The 15,521-nt window shown below is 34.6% G+C and overlaps 2 protein-coding genes across 5 annotated transcripts; one reads left to right on the forward strand and one right to left on the reverse strand.

Annotated features, from left to right (window-relative positions):
* Positions 1 to 1,437: 1,437 nt before the first annotated feature.
* Positions 1,438 to 4,178, forward strand: LOC148200122 (protein SPIRAL1-like 2). The gene is made up of 3 exons (XM_088114173.1): positions 1,438 to 1,563; positions 2,840 to 3,147; positions 3,832 to 4,178. The coding sequence occupies exons 2-3, from the start codon at positions 2,860 to 2,862 to the stop codon at positions 3,913 to 3,915; spliced, it is 372 nt and encodes a 123-aa protein (XP_087970299.1). The 5' UTR covers positions 1,438 to 1,563; positions 2,840 to 2,859; the 3' UTR covers positions 3,916 to 4,178.
* A 1,172-nt stretch (positions 4,179 to 5,350) lies between these two features.
* LOC148200123 (O-fucosyltransferase 30-like) lies at positions 5,351 to 15,111 on the reverse strand. Of its 4 annotated transcripts, XR_015786084.1 has the most exons (5): positions 13,910 to 15,111; positions 13,475 to 13,622; positions 11,273 to 11,815; positions 6,225 to 7,491; positions 5,351 to 5,711 (listed from the first exon to the last, which is right to left on the reverse strand). XR_015786084.1 is itself a non-coding variant. In XM_088113583.1 (4 exons), the coding sequence occupies exons 3-4, from the start codon at positions 11,680 to 11,682 to the stop codon at positions 6,432 to 6,434; spliced, it is 1,470 nt and encodes a 489-aa protein (XP_087969709.1). In that variant the 5' UTR covers positions 11,683 to 11,815; positions 13,475 to 13,617; positions 13,910 to 15,111; the 3' UTR covers positions 6,054 to 6,431. The 4 variants fall into 4 exon arrangements, 3 of the variants coding, with proteins under 3 accessions (XP_087969709.1, XP_087969707.1, XP_087969708.1); XM_088113583.1 differs by lacking the exon at positions 5,351 to 5,711 and having other exon boundaries at positions 6,054 to 7,491; positions 13,475 to 13,617; XM_088113581.1 differs by lacking the exon at positions 5,351 to 5,711 and having other exon boundaries at positions 6,054 to 7,491.
* Positions 15,112 to 15,521: the final 410 nt, after the last annotated feature.

Genomic DNA, 15,521 nt, shown 5'->3' on the forward strand with positions numbered 1-15,521 from the left:
GATAACAATTATTATAATTATTGTCATATCTATTACCTCTTACAAATGTCCTTACCAAACAGTTTAAATTAAGAAGTAACAACAACAATTTCATTCAGTATTTAAGATTTAATATTAAAAATTAAAAGTATGAAAGTTTTAAATTAAAATCCATAAAAAAAAACTAAAAAATAATACAATAAATAACGTTTTTTTCTTTTTTCTTTATATATTTACAACGGCTATATTTTATGCATGAAACGTTCTGGTGAAGTAAAATTTATTTGGCTACGACAACCAAAACCTATGCACGTGAGGGACATTATTGTGCTTGCCAGACATGGCTAGTGGGCCCATCGATGGACTCTGCTGTGGGCCCGAAATCCAGCTCACTTGATTCACCTTCTTCCACAACCACACTTCAAAATTTTCAAATTTTAAGAAAGACAAACCTTATATACACCTTTATTATAGATGATAGTGTTCTTCTCCAATCAAATTTAACATTTTACTTTATATGTTATCAAGATCAAATTTTAAATGCGATTGGAGAATAATTCTTAAAAAGTATTTAAGCTTTTTTTTTTCTCTTCTAAAAACAAGCAAAAGACTATTTTAAATATAGATAATTGGTAATTGTTTCATAATTGGGTTTTTAATATAAAATGTTTTTCTTATTTTGTTTATGATCAATTTTCAATGAATTTTTGATCGACAATCAAATTTATTCCATTTTCAAAATTCGAATGTATGACAAACGAATTAGTAAAAAGTTATTATTTGTATAATAAAATAAAATTAAATATATTTTTAATTCTCATATTTGAACGTAAATTTTTTTTTTGATATTGTAAAATTAAAATTTGATTTTTTTTAATTTTTGATATAGTTTAGTTTTAAAATTTTTAAAATAATAATATTTTTCTTAATTTAACTGTGTGACATGTGAAATAACGTTTAAATTGTTTATATTAAATTGATAAATTGTATTTCATATATTTGTTTATAATACTATCTAACAAACTCAATAAAATTAATATTATTAACTTAATAAAATTATATTTATTTATATTTAATGTTATAAATCAAAATATATTGTAAAAAAAGATGAATTTTAATTTTGAATCTAAAAATATATTTTATCCATAAAATAACAATAACTTTAATTTAATTTATAAAAATGTAAAAAGCTAATGAATTCGATTTTATCGTCAAATCTAATGAGAAATTATTCTCTTAGTTTATAACTTGAATGTTAAAATTCTCAAAAATTACAATTTAGTGTTGAATTAATGTTTAAATGTTACAAGTTTGAAGAAAAAAGGGTTCACAAATTTTAACGGGTGATTGTTAATTTTTGTATATATTGAGGAATTAAATAAAAAATTATTCTCTTGAAATAAAATTGTTAGCGGTCACTTAATTTTAAAAAAAAAATAATTTAAAAATGTTATTCTTGTTTTTGAAAAAAAGTTGGCTCCTTTATAAATATCTGTTTCAGATAGCTGTTACAAAGTGTGCCTCGCTTCTAACGTCACCGACTCAGTTGCCATCAGTGAGTGAGTGGTCTCAGCATCAACAAAGGTACAAAAAATTCAGATCTCACTTCTTGCTTGGTTACCATTCATGTATTGTCTAATTTCCTTTCTGGGTTTCAGTAATCTGTGTTTCATGTGCTGTTTAATACTGTACGATGATAATGTTTCGTGTTAACTCATGATGTTCTTTGAAAAAAAAAAATGGTTTTGTGCTTTAATTTCTGGCACATTTTTTTACTGCATGCTTATTGGATTTCTTTTGTTGGTGGTAATTTGGCTTTTTTGTTACCACCAAGTTTAGATTTGTTAGTTTCTTAATAGTTTGGAGTGGTGGGTTGTGACCTGGATTGTGAATCCTGTTTTGGGGTGTTCTAGTTTGTGTTTTTCATGCTTGAATCGATTAAAAATGGCTTCTTGAGCTCTGATTTGTTGATGGGTAATTGGTCTTGAGATCTAGCATCTGATTCCATCGGTTTCCTTATTCAATTTTGTGCCTTTAAGGTTTTTGAATCCATGCAATTTGAGCATGGCTAGATCAGGAGGGTCTGGCACTGGAATGATTTTGGTTTTGCTTGATCTGTGCTGAAAGAAACGTCTCAAGGCAAAAACAAAAGGGATGCAACGGAATAAATTATGATTTCATTGTAGGGTAGAAGAAACAGGACAGAGTGCCCTTTTGATCTGATCCTCTTCAATATTAAAATTGAGATCTATGTTTCTGTCAAAATAAAATGGCCATATAGTTTCAAAATAAAATGTTGATGTTCTACATAAAATGTGCAGGAATCAAAGAATGAATTAGGAAAATAACAGTATTTATTTATCTCGGTTTTACTCTTCTGAGTAAGACGTGAAAACCTTTTAAATCATTCTGTTGGCCTCTGCATGCATAGATTTAAATTTTCCCAATTCTCAATCTTTCCATTTCCCTATTCATTTCATTTTTGACATCTGCATTTTCCATTCTACCAACTGATTAGCTTACTTGTGTGTGTATGTATGCTCATAAGCTTTCAATCCTGTTGTTTTATGATGAAAGATGGAGGATGTATGTAATTGAAAGTTTATGTGCTCGTTTTAAATGTAAAATATTTATCCTAGTTCATTCAAAACCAATCCCATTACTTACATTGGAGTACATAATAAATACTTCACTGGTTTGAATAAGGCATCAATTGTAGGTAGTTGTTGCTTTTTGTTGATTTCTGATGGCTCATGGTTCTATCTGCTGCATATGAGCCTGTTGTTTTTGTTCTTGTGTGAATTTTGGATGTAAAATCTATTGTGACAAAAAGTGTGATGCTGCTATTTTGGTTGTTTAGCATCACCAAACAGAGGGAAAATGGGTCGTGGTGTGAGTGCTGGTGGTGGCCAGAGTTCCTTGGGTTACCTCTTCGGCAGTGGGGAGCCTGCCAGCAATGTTCAAAGTGCTAACCAGGCTGCAAGTGGTGCACGCACTCAAAATGCTAGTGCTCCTTCACCACCAGTTGAGAAGCAGCAAAGTCCAGCACCAGTTGAAAAGCAGCAAAGTCCAGCACCAGTTGAAAAGCAAATTCCTGCTGGAATTCCTGGAAGTCTCAAAAACAATTACCATCGTGCTGATGGCCAAAACTGTGGCAACTTTCTCACTGTACTTCCCTTTCCAAGTTATCTATTATGATTGTTTTAGTTTTAACCTGCCCTTTCTTCAACTTGGCTTTAAATATTCTTGTTTATCTCCACTTACATGAGCCTAGGAAGTACTAGAAAGCTTTCACAGTAAATTTGATGCATTTTGGAGTCTCCTCCTCTTGCATTTCCTACTAATGTCCAGCTAAAAGTAGTGAAGTTACAAGTTTAGTGTTGATAAAATTAAGGGGCAATAGTAAAACATGATTTTTAATTGCAACAGTACTACATTGTGGGATCTAGTTCTAGCGAAAAGCTTTCAAAACTTTAAGAATAGTTCATGTCTCTCTGCTTAAGCTACCTTTGCATGTTTCTCTTGCTTTTTTGGTTGGAAGAGTGACATAAATTCTACCTCCTGTACTTGACATAATATGGGTTTACAAATACTGTACTTTGTGCAACTTGTGTAATATTTGGAAGAGTGCTGCAGCACTAGCTTCCTCTTTGTTGAGTTAACACTCAACAATGATGTGGCTTAAGCAGGCTTAAATAAATTTAAGAATGAGGCATTTTATTTACTAATAAAACAATTTATGTTAAAATGTATGAGTTTTATTTAAAATTTATATTTTGAATGCCTAAAACAATTGAACTTGTTATGGTACTCAGGAATTGTTGTTGATGATGGTTTGTTTTTGGGGTGCAGGATCGACCATCTACCAAGGTTCATGCTGCTCCAGGTGGTGGATCTTCCTTGGGATACCTGTTTGGTGGTCCTCCAGGGAACTAATTAATTCATGGCTGTGGTTAAAATCTACCATGATGATGAATCATGTGTAAAATAGATAGTGTTGTCATTGCCTTGTGTTTAGACCAGTGAACTTTCTTCTTCTGCTATTGAACTCAACCTCTTGACAATGCTGGTGTGGCTGTTGGCCCAAACTAAGCTGATTCTAGGTTTGTTGTTCTGTGCTATTGTGTGGGTTTCAATTAAGGAATTTACTGTGCCAATGAGCTAAAGTTCCATTATGAAATCAAGTTCATTTTTTATAATAGTGGTTTTATATTTTTTTGTTTTGAGATTTTTAAAGAAAATATCAGTTTTTGTTTGAAAATTTTATAACATAATTAGAGTTAAAGTGTTGGTGAATGCATTTTTATTGTGAATGGAATCAATTTTTTTTGACAGTTCCATTCCTCTATTTAACAAAGTTAATTTTTTAAATATTCAATGTAACCCTATCTTCAAAAAATTATGTAACAGATTAGAAATAGTATTTTTAAATTAAAGTGTGGTTAAATGTATTTTTACTTTTATATTTTTATTATGGCATGAAGTCTCTTTTACAACAGTAAGATTTTTTTCAAAATGTTAAAAAAAAAGTTAATTAGCTTCATATATTTTCTTATCAACAAGATGTGATCGGTAACAAAGTAACAAATATATGAATTGTGTTGTCTATAAAAATAAAACATTAAAAAAACATCATGTATAATTCTTTGATATTTCTCAAAAATTTTATTTTTCATGTATATAAATTAATTTAAACTCACAAAATTCATTTCATATATTATTGGATGAGTTTTACTAGCCATTATATCGTATGAATCCACTTTTCTCTGAGGTTATTGGATTATTTATTTATTCAACTACTGTTAAATTAACATTGTGTATGAGATTGAAGAGTTGTCCAAAGCTTCGAACAAATGAAGAGAGGCAAATTCGTTTGTGTTACTAGGGGAAGGAAACAAATAAAACAATATATGTTGTAGTTCATGGTCATGTTTTTGTGCACCTCTTTAATGTTGTTAGTGTCTCGATGGAATAAAAAATAATGAACAAAATTGACAACAAACCTTGTTAGAATTACTTAACCCACTGAAAACCCTACATTGCCACATGGGTTTTGTTTTTCTAGAATGATGCAACTCTTAACTTGAAATAAAATCTACAATTGACCTACTTTTACACTTTTATTTGAATTTACATTTTTACTTTTTTATTTTAACCAGCAAATAACAAAAAATAACCTGCATGCAGCTCTCTTTCATCTTAGGATTTATTTTATCCGTTCCATTGGATGAATTTTGTGGCAAATCGAAGTTGAATGAAAATCAGCAGTGTTGCTTTTCTATTAATGAATTTTGTGGTTTTTAATACATGAGACGATAAAACACTCTTAACAGGAAATTAATTAAAAGGGGTATTATTTATTACGCGTCCGTTCCTTTCAATAGTAACACTCTTCTTAGAGAATATTGAACAGAGTTGATGTCATAAACAATGTCATTTGATTTCTAATTGGTGGAAACTGGCATGGTTTGCTTCAAACCAAACCATATTCCACAACACTCGAGATCTATGTAGAAGGAAAGGAGAAAGAAAATTCAGTATTCAAACAAATCCTCAGTCAGTATTTTATAATTCAGAAGGAACTACACATTCATACTTTTGTAAATTAGCACGCCTCAAGCTCACTGCAGCTTAACGTGTAGTGTCTCAGGCATTGGAGCCATTGTAGAGTCATAAACAAGGTGACACCAGCTCCACTCCAACTCAAGACAGAAGGGGGAAAAGTGGGTGGGCTAGTTGGGGAGGCAAAAGAACATGTTATGATCCAAACAACGACAATTTAGTACACTGCCTTATGTTAAAAGTAAAACAAGGTACAAAGTGGAAGCAAGAAACAAAGCAAGTTTAAATGTAAAAGCATGTAAAATTTTATTCAGTAGGAGAGAGAAAGCATGTAAAATTAACAAGGTTAACAGAAATCTCATGAAATGCTAATTTATTTCATGGTTTAAATTACTTTTTCCTCGTTCATCCATACTTCTGGTTATGGGTATATCAAACAATAATGGTCACTCTGAATTAACTATTTATGTGAAAAAAAAAACAGGAGTGCAGTTGGCATCAAGAGAGTATGCTTGGAAAGGTTAACGCTTTCAGTTTTTGGTAAAAAGAAATTGTGAGGTGCTTTCCGATAATGCTTTGTGAAGAAATTACTACTGTTATAGGAAAAAAATGTTCTTTTAATTAGGCAATAAAATAACACTCCTTAACCTTTGGGGAAAAAACACGAGCAGCAGAGTTCATACCTAAAATAACAACAATGCTCTTGACTGTAGAGTGTCAATCTCCTAAAAATGACTGTTGCCTCGCAAAGCTGACGAATCATCAAAATTTGAGGAAATGACATCTCAGAACATGGCGTATTCAACCATCTTCTACTACAAACATGATTGAACTCCCACCCCATCAATCCTAAAACCCCTATCAGCATTAACTGTTTTTCCACAAAACCATCAACATCTCTGAGAACTTGAGCTAAATTTTCTCATGAGTTCTATGTTTTCTGCAATTGTGGACCCAGGTGTTCCAACAAAACCTAGAGATGCGCAGCTGCATACAGTCTGCTCAACATAAAGAAGTAAATCTGGCAATCTCTGACTGGAACAATATTTTTTACCAATTGTACTATATGAATTTGATAGGAACCTCTGCCCATGACCAGCTGTCATGAGTTTTATAGCTGCTCGCTTAATCAGCTTATCATTCGCTTTCAAAAAGTATAGCTTATACTTGTGATTCTCACTAACTAAATCACCTAAATAAGTATTAGTCCAATTATCTCCAGGAAGATCAGTCATTATAAAAATATGAATTGGTAGAGGGCCTTCCTTCCTTAAAGATTCTAGTTTTTGCCTTAATCCTTGAAATGTAGCCTTTTGATGATTCTTAAACTGCCCATCCAACAATCTAAGTTGTGCGCAAAGAAATGGAGCCCTTATGCTTTGTTTAGAAAACTCCTTTCCAGCTATCAAAATTTCTGGGACAAAGGAAAGAAGTTTAGTCTTCTCCTTCAGAGATAGAAATCTCTGATTCTGATTAGACTCACGGATATCCACATATAGTTCAGAACCTCTGTATGTGGCAGAGAAAAGGGTTCCAAATGCCAGCAGTGAGGCTGATTCAGCTTCAGAATCAGGTCCTAGAGTCTTAAATACATCCTTCCGTCTTCTAACATATGATATTTTCTTTTTCTGCTTCAGTTTTTCATCGGGTTGAAATGAATCTAACATACCGTCTCCAAGCCCATCTTCATTGTAAGTCCATACTGTAGTTCTGCAATCCTCATTGACAGCATATATACACTTTTCAATACTACCATGGAGCCCAGCTAGCAGAGATCCACATTGGTTAAGGCTTTTAGAAACAGAGGAATGCAACTTTGTATCTGTTACGCAAGCCAAATCTAAGCTGATGCCACACCATATGGACACAAAATCCCTAAGATCAATCACTCGAACAAGAGAGGAAGAAACTAATGATGTGATGTCCACAATTTCAGCAATGGATATATACCTGCAAGAACAATGACTGATTAATTTACACAGAAAGTGAAATTCGATCTCAGATATAAAATTTCAACAATACAGAAAACTATGCAAGAAAGGCATTCATGCCCTTAAATTTTTCTTCCGTTGTTACAGTCAATGTTATTATTATGATATAATAGGAAACTTTGTTAGCAATCACATATGAAACCAGCCAACAACTGCTAGAAACATTTTTGCAACGTGAAAATCAAGGAATTGTAAAGAACGAAGTGGTCAGTATCTGATTGTCATGGAAATAACTTAAAATATCACCATTTTTCCCAGGTCCCACTGTTAAGAGAGACATCATTTCTTATAACAAACATAGGCAGGAATAGGGTAAGGGGAGCGATTTATCTTGATGGGAATATGAGCATTAATAATGTTTATAATGCTAAAACAAATATTCTAAACAAATCATACAAAAAGAAAAGGAGGGCTTAGTAAGTATAACTATGGTTAACGCATCGGATGGATGCAAAGCGATTAATATTATACCTCTAAGACCACAACCTTAACTTTCCTCAAGATCTCCGACCTGAATAATCTAAACAACCGAATATAAAAACAAAGCAACTGAACTAAAACAAATTAAATAAAGAATATCTATGTTCTGGTTATTCTAGGAATAATTCCAACAAATCTGACTCTAGCAATTCTCCATGCAGAACTTCTTCAGCATTTCTTGTACATATTTTTTGATATATTAAAGAATTCATCTTTTTCTTGCTCCTATCTTCGTCACATATAGTGTAGCTTCACTTGCACTTTTAATAAATCCAAGTTTTTGAAGATAATCATCAATTATGTCATACCAAGCCACCCTTGGAGCTTCTTAAGATCATACAAGGCTTTCTTTAGCTTGTAAACCTTGTCTTCTTGTTCCTTGACTTGAAACGCCTTTGGTAGCTCCACAACAATCTCCTCTTGTAAACACCGTTTAAAAATGGTGATTTTACATCTAAATGGTAAATTTTCCGACCTTTGTGTGCAGCCAGGGCAAGCAACATTCTGATTCCATCAAGGCATTCAATGGGAGCAAACGTTTATGAAAAATCTACTACAAACAGTTGAGCATATAATCTTTCCTTGTATTTATTTATACAACCATTTGCATTTAGTTTAGTTCTATAAACCCATTTCACCCCAATGGGTTGTTTGTGTTGACGTCAATCCAATAACTCTCAAGTGTCGTTTTTTTCAATCATATTTATTTCTTCCTTCGTAGCATTAATCCACTTCTCATCTTTTTCAGCTTCTTCAAATTTGGTAGGCTCTAAGGTAGCAACATTACACCTTTGATAAATATCAAATAGAGATCTTGTCCTTGTGACAAGTGTTAGGTTTATCGAAGAGAAGGTTCACTAGGAGATACAATATCAATGAGACTTGAGTCCAACCACATAAGGGATTAACACTACTTTCTACCCAAAACCTTAAGACAATGGGTCTCTTCACCTTTATGTGGTGCTCCACTTTCTCATTTCTACCCAATGTGGAATTAGACTCACACTTGGATTCTCAACAAATTTACCCCTAATGGTGAGTTCCTTCCACATTGGTATACTCCCCCTCCAATAGAAGCATTCCCAACCACGATACCCCTTCATACTTTCGTTCATCTTAACTAGGCATGCTTACCTGGAACCCTTGCCAAGAAGACTTTCAATACAGGGTCCATATTGTACTCATCTGAGCCAGTCACCAAGACTAACCATGGCTTTAATACTACTTGTTAGGTCTATCAAGGAGGAGGTTCATTGGGAGATACATCACCAATGAGACTTGAGCTCAACCACATAAGGGATTGACACCACTCTATACCCAAAACCTTAAGTCAATGGGTTAACGGGTCTTCACCTTTATATGGTGCTCCACTTTCTCATTTCTATCTAATGTGGGACTTAGACTCACTTGGATTCCCAACAACAAGAATTTCAACAATTTTATCAAATAGTTGTGGTGTTTATGGAAGATGCTTTCTTACTGTCTCCTCCCAAATTCATTGATGATCTTCCATGAACTTTACATCTTAGTCATAAGAATTTTTCCATTTTGTGGTTGGGAAATTTTGTAAGATTTAGACGTGCTACTATATCCAACGAAAATTTTGGGTTTAGCCTTTTTGTCAGGTTTGTCCCTTTTAACATGTGGAACAACAGATAAAACAACCACAACAAAAAACTCTCAAATTTTGTAATTTGGTTTGTATCCAACTTAGCCTTCAAATGGAGCCTTTTTTGTTCAAAGCTCTAGTTAATAGCCTTTGAGTTGCTTTCCAAGTGGTTTGAAGAAATGGTTTTCTGACTAGCTAACAAATTGGCAAGCCATGCAATCTGCCAACTTGTCTTCAATCATTAAGACATCTTTGACCAATACATGTTTTTGCATGTATAACATTCCTGTAAGATGAAAATGTCCAAGTGTTTTATGCCATACATCAACATTGGTGATTGTGCTTGAAAAATCTATTTGCTTCTCCTTCATTAGATTTAAAGCATAGATTTTAGACCTCATCTTCACTCTGAACACATCTTTGCCTTGTGTGCATCTTTGATCAAACACCAATTATCTTCAAATATGACTTTGAAGCCTTTCTCCACAAGTTGTGCAACACTCAGCAAATTTTGGTCAATGTTAAGCACATATAAAAAAATTAGAGATATACTTCAAACCTAACAAGCTTTCAATAGCTATAGTCCATTTCATTTTAATTGAGATGAAATCACCATTACCAATTTGCACTTTAGAGATGATGGCTTTGTCAAGCTCTCTAAAAAGCTTCTAGTCGTTGGTCATATGGTTTATTCAACCACTCTCTATTAAACATGAGTCACTAGAAGTGTTGACTGTAACCAAACATGTCGCAACAAAGAGTTGCTCATCTTCTTAGTCCTCCAAAGTCACCCTATGCCTCTTATGATTTAGACTTTCATATTTTGTCTACATGTCCCAAATCATCGCATTTTCTATACTTGACATTTGGCCTCCACCAACATTTTTCCTTTGGATGATTTGTCTTTTTGCAATGTGAGCAAGGGGAAAGTTCTCACCTTGATCATTGTTGGAGCCTTCTTTCTTTTTGTTCTTCCATTTATTGTTCTTCTTGTCTTTTCCACCTCTAGAATTGTGCTTTTACGTGAAAAACACGTTTGTCTCGTCATTCTTCTTTGCTCCTGAACTTGTAAAGCATTTACCAATTCTTCTAAGGTGATAGTTGACCAGTCTTTTTCCTCCTCCAAAGCTGATATTTTTACTCATTTTTTTTGGAACAGTAACCAAAATTTTTTGAAGAATTTTTTCATCTAGAAAGGGCTTCCCAACAAGTTGCTCTTTATTTGCTACACTCATCAACCAATCAGCACAGCTTTTAATTGTTTTTGTCTCCTTGATGCTTTGCATCTTGAATTCTCTAGCAAAGTCGGACGGTTGCATGTCTTTGGTTCTTTCACAGCCAAAGTATTCTTTCTTGAGATAATCCCAAATCTCTTTGACAGATTTGAAATTCCTAATTCTTGTAAAAATAATTTTTTACAACGACGAAAGCCCTGATATACTTGTTTATAGGAACCTTTTTTAGAATCAACAGTGTAGCAACAAGGATTGTTTACAACTGCAATTTGGTCCACTACACTAAACTGATCTGCTACAGCAGTGCTTGTACAAGGCCAGGTGTACTCTGCATTGTTACATAACTATAACAGCTCTATTTAAAACCCAGAAAATCACAAATCAATAGTTGCAGTGTGTGAAAAAAACTTACTAACCTTCGACTTTGGACAAGCTCAATCACATGATCCCAAACAGATATCCGAATATCCTTTGGATCTACAACCCGAAACTTTGGACAGCTACCTAAAGCAATAGCATGGTGATCCATAATAGGAGGAACCACCAAAGTTCGATTCAGTATACCAGCCATTAGAATAGCATTCTTGAACTCTGAAAGTTGGTTGCTGAACCCACTGTGAGGTGCATACCACATGAATTTCTCCCCTAAGGTAAGGGCTTGGCTGGAGCATTGAGGGGTATGAGATGTTGAAATATTGGACAATCTAGAGATCTGAGAACTAGGTTTCGCATAGTAATAGAACAACAACAAGAAGGAGAGGCATATGACAAGGACAGACACAGGAATGAACGGGAATCTGTAAAGGGGCTTTCTTTTAGACAACATTTTAGTTGGCGTGTTAGGATTCAAAGTGTTTATGGCTGTACACTTGTAACACAGATTGATAAAACCCGCACATTCAAGTAAGTTTGCAGAGAACAATTGAGCTCATCAACAATAACCTAAAACTTTCTCATTCCTGAAACAAATTTGGAATAAAAGTAAGAAAAAAAGAGAGTCTGCAAGCAACAATACCTATCACAAGATCAATTTAAAAAAAAAAAACAATGTCACCTCTAATGACTAAACGACTCAGAATTTACAATCTGAAACTTTCCTATTCATGAACTAAATTCCAAATAAAAATAGCAAAAGAGTGTCCACAAGCAACAATATCAAAATGAAATTTTGAAAAATAAACTGATGTTATGATTGATGACTAAACTACCAAGAATTTATAGTCTGGAACTTTTCCCCTCTGAAATTCCAAATAGAAATAAGAAAAAAGAGTCCACAAACAGCAATCCCTAGATCAAATATTGAAACATAAACAGATTTTGTCACTAATGTCTAACCTACCAAGAATTTATACTCTGAAACTTTTCCATTCCTGAAAGCAAGGGAAACAAACGAGAAGACAGCATGGTGGAGAGTGAGACAAACATAATCGCATGTGAATGTGGACGAGAGGACGACATTCAGGTTGGTTAGCTTTACAGGTTCGGTCTCATTGCATTTGGGCTGGGCCTGGGCTGTGGCTATTGTTTTTCTCAGGTAATTTATAGATATTGGGACATTATTTCCTTGTTTAAAGGGTGATACTCAATTATCATCATAAACAAGAAGAAATAAAAATTAACCTGATATAATTAGACATAGAGGTATCAAACAGTGAAACATGGTAATTTATTGCTTAGTACTAAAACTCATAAGGTGATAAAGGATGCCTTTTTCTTGTTATAGGTCATCATTAAATCGAACTTCTGTTTGCCTTTGGGTTGCTTTCTATTATCCCGTCAGCATTATTAATTATACTCTAGTACACCCACAGTTTTTAATAAAATTTTTGCCATAGACAGTTGTAAGTTCTGAAAGAGCATTCACTAAATTGATTGTCATGTTGTAGTGAAATTTATTGGACATGCTTGCAGTTAGGCAACTGGAGAAGGATGACAGATATGCTCCACTATATGAGGTTCTTATGATTTTTCTAAACCAGAGGCTAGATACATACTTAGACAATCATGCTGCAAATTTCACCTGGTTGAAAAGCTATGATAAACACCATTCATAAATTATTAATATTTATCAATAGTCATACCTGTAGGGCTGTGTTCCACTTAATTTTACTATCACATTTTTTTGATGTTTTAGGTCTTCTACACGAAGATTGCATTTCAAAATAAGGCTGGTCTCATTGGTGGATCTTAGCTCTGACAGTTCTTGTCCAATTCCAAATAAACTTATTAGGTGCACACTTCAGGTAAAATTGTATTCGCCTTTTATGTTTCTATTTGTGTTCTTCCTAGCATCATTGAATGTTGCAACGTCCTGTTCAGACCAATGATGACGATGTAGAACTATGGGTGGTTAAAGCCATAACTTCCAAGTTAATTGACTGTTAAATGGACCAAACGAATCAAGTAACAGTTGTTACCATCAAAACCGTTTGTTAGTTAGGATTACTGCTTAGAAGCAGTAATCGGCTAGTTCTGTTAGCTTTTAGTTAGGGTTTTCATCTTTCCCCTTTTTCCCTTCTTCCTCTGTTTACCGAAAACATATATAAGCTAGAGTTTTCCTTTTGTCTTGTGTGTGAACATTATCAAAAGCAATAATAAGAGTTTTCAGTTTTCCTTACCCGTTTCGTGCTTTCCTTTGCCTCCATGTCTCATTCGATCTGCTCTGTGATGGAAGCCCCTTTCGCTGCAGCCCTAGCTTTCGCATACCATATCTGATAGTTATCTCAAATTCTGGTCTCTCTCTACATCCCACTGTCTTACTCTACTCTGGGGCACAAGAACATTTTGGCCTTAATTATTTTTATTCAGCATCATAAATATTTTCCTCATTTTCAAAATTCATTTAGCCATTATACATTATTGGTCATGTTTTGGCATGAATTGAGAACTAAGCTAGGTTCTTCTCTATAATTTTCAGACATCCTAAGACGATTTTTGGATCCACACCCTCGGACCTAGTTACCTCGCATGTAGAATCGTTTTTTCTTAGGCTCGTGTGAAATCGAGCAAAAAAATTATATTGATTTCTAGGTCACCATTTATGCAGAACGCACCTGAGTAACACTTGCTGCGGTTCACTAATTCTCTCCGTCAAATTTCTGTCTTTTTGGGGGGTTTATGTTGCGTTCTCCAACATTACCAACAGATCTGTGTTGTTGTCTTTCTCAGTTCGTTCTGCGATTCCTATGAGTTTCCTCACCACCCTCTTCTATCTCTGCCATTTCACTGCCCTTCCATTTCCTATATCTCGTTATTTTGAATAGTTGGCCATCACTTTAATTCCAACAACTTTTTTTTTTTTTGGCATAATACCCAATTTTGTCCCCATTTTGGTTCGGAAATCTCAAGTTAGTCCCTTTCTAGAAATGTGAGTGGAATGGATCCTTACTTGTAATTTTTTGAGTCTAATGAGTCCCTTCCGTTAAATAGAAGAAAACGGAGTTAGTGGGCTGATGATGTGGCAGTTGTCTTTGGTGAGGTGTCAAAACGCAAGCTTACGTGGTGTTAGGGTTGCCCATACGCCTCCACCTCCGAAACCCAAACTCCCTCCGGAATCCCTCTGTCAATCACCATACCCCGCAACTCCCTCTCCGCCTCACCATGCCTTCCCAACCCTAACCACGCCTTCATCGCCAACACCGAAAGACTCGGATGCTCGTCACCGCCATCAGCCGAGTCTCTCAAAACCTTCACACACTTTATCACGCTCTCATATTCCTCTTTTTGCAAATGAATCGCAGCAATAAACCTAAGTGCCTTCCACCTCAACCCTCGGATCTCCACCTTCTCTTCCCGTGTTCGCGCTGTATCGAATCCCTTTTCGCAAGTCTCCAACGCCTCGTTCATCAGCTTCAGCGCCTCGCGACTCGCGTCCGCGCCGCTGTTCGACAGCACGCGTTTCCCAAACGCCATGAACTGCTTCGCGAGATCCGCGTAGTGGTCGCACGAACCGAAGAGGAAGCTCTTGCTCCGGTTAAGCAGCGCCACCGACAAGCTTGGATCCTGAACCTCCCACGCTGTTCGGGACCGTGCCAGGTTCAGATCCAGCAACAGTTTTCTCTCTCCAGCGTCGACGATTGAATTGATGTCAAGCTTCGAGACCAGATCAGTGGCGCGCTCGAAGCACTTCGCCGCGAGATCAAATTTCCGGGGTATGGGGAACCCTAACACCACGGAAGCTTGCATCTTGACACCTCACCAAAGACAACTGCCACATCATCAGTCCACTAACTCCGTTTCCTTCTATTTAACGGAAGGGACTCATTGGACTCAAAAAATTACAAGTAAGGATCCATTCCACTCACATTTCTAGAAAGGGACTAACTTGAGATTTCCGAACCAAAGTGGGGACAAAATTGGGTATTATGCCTTTTTTTTTGATATAATATAATATTATATATATATATATATATATATATATATATATATATATATATATATATATATACTAACTAGATAAAAGTATAATAATATCAACTAATGTGTAATATAATCCACCAATAATAATAGGGTGAAATTATAAAAAAATATTATAACAATATATTATATATATTTTAATATAATTTTAAATTATTACCGAAGCTTTTGAATAACTTTTTTTAAATATACCTTTTTTTAAAAAGTACAATTTTTTTTCTTGTTTATTTATTAAGTTGGATTTGTCTA

Source organism: Vigna umbellata, chromosome 4 (assembly GCF_029865625.1).
Source record: "Vigna umbellata cultivar VRB3 chromosome 4, Vumbellata_1.0, whole genome shotgun sequence".
In the NCBI taxonomy this organism is placed as follows: domain Eukaryota; kingdom Viridiplantae; phylum Streptophyta; class Magnoliopsida; order Fabales; family Fabaceae; genus Vigna; species Vigna umbellata.